Genomic DNA, 4,590 nt, shown 5'->3' with positions numbered 1-4,590 from the left:
AGCACAAATGTGTTTGAAATGCAATGCAACTATGGTGAATTATGAAAACCGAGGTAATAAAACTTTCAATGTTATACCAAAAATTTGGTTAAAATGTCAAGCAAATGAGTGTAATTGTGTATTTGGTAAAGCTGGTCGAAAACCAAAGCCAAATGTAGGAAGACCAGGAGCATTTAAAAGATGGACGCAAATAAACTTTAATCTGTTTCTAAAGTCCTTACCCTTACCTTTGAACCAAGATCAGTATTCTGAATTAAATCTTGAGCTTAATCCTCATTTAACATTATGTATTTGTAAAGTTTGTGAAAAAATAATGCATCAACCAGTTATGATTAAAGATTGTCAGCATTCTTTTTGTAGCTGATGCATTGCATTGCTTATTAAAGGTAAACTAGAAAATGAAGCAAAATGTCCTATATGTTCAACCTATATCATGGTTAATAACCTTTGCAGTTCTGTGCATGTATCAGAAATGATAAAACATTCATATATAGCATGCAAATTTTGTGAAAAAAAAAATCTTTTTAAAGACAAATATGAATGTCATGATTGCCAAAACGATCATTTAAAGAGAGAGCATAGTACAATCATTGATGATTTCTATAAAGTCAATAAATCAAGTGATATCTCTCGAAATATTGAAACTGCAGTCGTGCAGGTCATTAAGCACAAACTTGAGCATTCGAAAACAACTACAATAGAATTTCCATCTGGTGGGCCAAGAGTAAGTATTCAAAAAAAAATTAAATTCGTTATGCAAAATTTTAAGGAAAAAATGAATTAGTCTAAAGTTTAAAATAAACATAATAATATAGATTATTGTTATGATATTTTTAATGTATAAATATATACTTTTTTTAAAGCCTCTTTGCTTAACTGTAACACCTAAAGCTTACAAGGAAAGTGCATCATGCAGTACAAGTACGCTTAAAAAAAGAAACAGACTTCTAATGGAGGAGGTTAGTCATCAGATTGGAATTTCTAAAGATTCACAAGTAATGCAAACTGCAGTTATGCTAAAATCATTTGATTATAATCAAAAGAGAAAAATTTTGGAAAATGCTAACGTTGGAGTTGTTGAATTTTCTGCAGAAGAATTGGTTGCCTTTAAAGTTGATGTGGGGATACCATGGAATAAACTAAAAACAATGTCTAGGTAAAATATTTTTTCAATTAGTTAAAGAAATTTCAATTATTAAAAAAGTTTACACATAAATGTATGTAAAGATGTGTTAAAGTGAATTTTTAATAATGTCTTATTAATGCTTTTATAATAAAAAAAATTAATTTGAGGAAAAAGTTTACTTACAAAATATTGTAGATGGTTGAATTCAAGAAATGTCCAGACAGCTTCTAACAGTAAACAAAGAGTTGTTGCAAATACCTGGGCAGGTAATGATCTTATTGTGTTGGATGAGAATTTTACATTTCAAAATGAAAATAATAAGTCTACTCTTGAAATCAAACATGCTCCCTGGGCATACATAGAAAATCTACCTTCAAATATTGAAAACCGGCTAAATGTTCTTCAAAGGTATAAAGTTTAATATATTTGCAAAGGTTATAAAGTTTAATATATTTTTTACTTAAACATATAAAGAGTCGAAGCTATTATTCTTTTTTTATTGTTTTTTTTTTAATTTTAAGTTTCAGGTTAATAAAACAAAATGGAATAAAGTGTGATGAAATCCACATAAAAATTGGTGGAGATTATGGAGGTGGTTCATTTAAAATGAGTTATCAAATAGTTAACCAAGATCAACCAAACTCAAAATCAAATAGTATTGTGTTCAGCACATTTGAAGCCAAAGACTATCGAACTAACCTTATAGTAGGACTGTCTCGTTACACATTGCAAGTTGATGAGATACAAAACATGATATGGCAGTAAGTTATAATGCCAATGATAAAAGCAATTATAGTTTATACAAAATTATAATCTTTTTATTTATTTAAATTGTTATTTTTTTATGCTTCTCTAAATATTAATAACTGATAATTAACAATTCAATTGTTATTTATCAGTTATTAATATTTAGAAATTGCAATGTTCGTGTCTTTATGTTTGGTGATTATGATTTTCTTTGCAGCGTATATGGAGTTACAGGAGCTATTGGTAAGTTTGCTCTGCTTTTATTACACTTATACAAAAAACCATTTTTTTTAGAAAGTAAATAAATCTTATCAAGAAAACTTAAGGACTTTAAAAACATTAAAAATCAATGAAAACCTTACTATACTGATACCATTTCTGTTATGCATAGGTCGGCATTGCTGTCTTTTTTGTGACATCACCAAAAAAGATGTCCAACTAGCTCCATTATGTAGAGAGCATGTTGTTTCACAAAGGTCTTTAAACTCCTTAAACAATGACTTTCATCGTTTTCAAAGTAATAGAGGAAATTTGAAAAATGCTAAATTATTCAACAATGTGATTAATGAAACTTTATTTAATATTCCTCTAGACCAGGTAATATAATTTAGCACTTCTGTTTTTTAATCTTTTTTGGTTCAATCATGAGTTTAGTATTGGTAGTCTAATAAACCTTTGAAATTTTGTTAGTTTGCTGTACCTGCTTTACATATATCTTTGGGTACCTATTTAAAGTTTTTCAACATGTTTGAAGACGAATGCCACTTAATAGATATAAAGCTTGCTGGAGAACTTGCTTTAAAGAATAATATAATTGGTAAAGCTGATTTTGACAAATATGTTAACATGCATGTTCAATCCAATTTTGTAAAATGTGTTATTGAAGACTGTGACAATAAAATTGCACTTCTACAAGACACAATTTCTCTAAAGGTTATATGTGAGCCAGATAAAACAGAAGAAATTAGGAACATATATACACCAAGAATAGTTTACTATGATTTAATAAAAAACGACAAGGTATTTATTATTATGAAACTATGTTTTCAAAAATGTTTAATTAAGTTTAAAATGAAATTTTTGTTAAATAAAAATGTTATTAAAAATTTATATATGTATGCTTATATTTTAAAACTTTAAATATATATTTTTCTAGATAAAAGAATTAAGTTCATTAAATGAAGCAAACGTACTTGATAAAACTTCAGGTCCCTGCATTCAGCAACTTGATGAAGTGTTGAAGGCTAATAAAGTAGAAAGACAGGCTTATCATGGAAAATGCTTTGTTGGAAACCATGTTCACATAATGCTTAAGGTTTTTATTTAATAGTATATATTATTTATATTTTTATGTGTTTTTTTATTAGGAACAGTTGTTCTGAAAAGCAGCAATTGAAAAACATTAGGTCACTGGGAAAAATCCTAAAGTGGCTTTCGAATTGTTCATATAAAACCTTTAATTTTTTCTAATTTTTTGTTTTGAACTACCCGATCCTCGCAAATTAGAGGGATTAGAGACACCCCTGCTTATTACATCCACTACAATTAAGCAGAAAAAGTATATTGGTTATTGCAAGAAAAAAACTAATGCTTGTCGACAAAAACAAAAGTTATTAGAATTGATCAAAAATCCGCAGAAATCAGTTTAATCTCATGCAAAAGTGTTTTTTTTGTTATTGTAAAATATTGAAAAATTATTTAATTTTATAAATATTTTTTTAGCCTCAGCCATTGTTAGATTTGTGCAATTCCATTCCAAAACTAATCTCAACTCTTGGTTTTATTGGCACCGATATTCATTTATTATCTGTTAAAGTGAGCCAGAATTTTAGGCAGTTATTTCATTATTATTCAAAATGTCATAAGCTCATGAACAGCTCGCAATCTTTTCAAGAGAATGATATTCAAGAATTAGGTAGGTTTTCTTTTTAAGCAGATTGATGATTGAGTTTAACACATTTTTGAGCTTATTGAAAAGTAAATTTTGCAAACGAGCATGATTGTCTTGATTGCTTTTAGGTAGATATTTGATTAGTATATTTAAAGGAAGTTGTGTAAAAGATTTTCAGTACTCAAATTATTTAATTTTAGACTTAGCAATCCGTACGCTTATGGAGTATTATCGGTTGACTTGGCCAAGTGCATCTGTAACTCCAAAGATGCATTTGCTTGAATCCCATGTAATTCAATTTATTCAGAAATGGGGATTAGGCATTGGCGTTTATGGGGAACAAGGCGGCGAAAGTTTACATGCCGAATTTAACACCCTTAATCGTTTGTTTTGGCATATGAAAAGCTGTAGTCGTTTAAAAAGCACGCTGAAAGAACATTATCTCAGAAACCATCCGAAAGCTAAAGCTATGAAACCAGAAATAAAAAAAAGAAAAAAAAATGTTTAGATCTTAAATTTTATTGTATACAAATTTGTATTGAAAATCCAATCTTTTAAAAAAAAGGTTTTCTAAGGAGTATATAATTCAGAAATGTATTATTATTTAAAAATAATAATAATGGCTCCCTATTCTGCACCATTACCGAAAACTAAAAAAAAATAATTGTACTTTAAGTTTTATAGTATGGAAGTATATATTGATATAATTAATACTGCTGTTGAAAATTTCCCGGATTTATAATCAAATAGTTTATAAGGTAGCATTGTGCATAAGAAATGTATTATCAGTAGAAACTACCGTAGAACCCCTTAAATTCAGACCCTG

General features: G+C 28.2%; 2 protein-coding genes across 2 annotated transcripts; both read left to right on the top strand.

Moving 5' to 3' along the window:
* The first annotated feature begins 373 nt into the window (after window positions 1-373).
* LOC136074170 (uncharacterized) lies at window positions 374-2,479 on the top strand. The gene is made up of 6 exons (XM_065786475.1): window positions 374-724; window positions 864-1,156; window positions 1,322-1,534; window positions 1,648-1,887; window positions 2,040-2,116; window positions 2,265-2,479. The coding sequence occupies exons 1-6, from the start codon at window positions 434-436 to the stop codon at window positions 2,477-2,479; spliced, it is 1,329 nt and encodes a 442-aa protein (XP_065642547.1). The 5' UTR covers window positions 374-433.
* A 92-nt stretch (window positions 2,480-2,571) lies between these two features.
* LOC136074804 (uncharacterized) lies at window positions 2,572-4,349 on the top strand. Its single transcript, XM_065787083.1, has 4 exons — window positions 2,572-2,893; window positions 3,030-3,188; window positions 3,596-3,788; window positions 3,965-4,349. Exons 1-4 carry the CDS (start codon window positions 2,618-2,620, stop codon window positions 4,270-4,272), a joined length of 936 nt encoding a protein of 311 aa, XP_065643155.1. The 5' UTR covers window positions 2,572-2,617; the 3' UTR covers window positions 4,273-4,349.
* The last annotated feature ends 241 nt before the right edge of the window (window positions 4,350-4,590 follow it).

This window comes from Hydra vulgaris, chromosome 01, assembly GCF_038396675.1.
Source record: "Hydra vulgaris chromosome 01, alternate assembly HydraT2T_AEP".
Lineage (NCBI taxonomy): Eukaryota > Metazoa > Cnidaria > Hydrozoa > Anthoathecata > Hydridae > Hydra > Hydra vulgaris.
This window is presented reverse-complemented; position numbering and strand designations above follow the sequence as displayed.

Bases quoted from the DNA above. Each gene is read 5' to 3' on its own strand.
- LOC136074170 (XM_065786475.1), top strand. From the start codon at position 434: ATGGTTAATAACCTTTGCAGTTCTGTGCATGTATCAGAAATGATAAAA. The intron at 1,535-1,647 runs GTATAAAGTTTA...TTTAATTTTAAG, and splicing joins CGGCTAAATGTTCTTCAAAG to TTTCAGGTTAATAAAACAAA. The intron at 2,117-2,264 runs GTAAGTTTGCTC...TGTTATGCATAG, and splicing joins TGGAGTTACAGGAGCTATTG to GTCGGCATTGCTGTCTTTTT.
- LOC136074804 (XM_065787083.1), top strand. From the start codon at position 2,618: ATGTTTGAAGACGAATGCCACTTAATAGATATAAAGCTTGCTGGAGAA. The intron at 2,894-3,029 runs GTATTTATTATT...ATATTTTTCTAG, and splicing joins ATTTAATAAAAAACGACAAG to ATAAAAGAATTAAGTTCATT. The intron at 3,189-3,595 runs GTTTTTATTTAA...ATATTTTTTTAG, and splicing joins ATGTTCACATAATGCTTAAG to CCTCAGCCATTGTTAGATTT.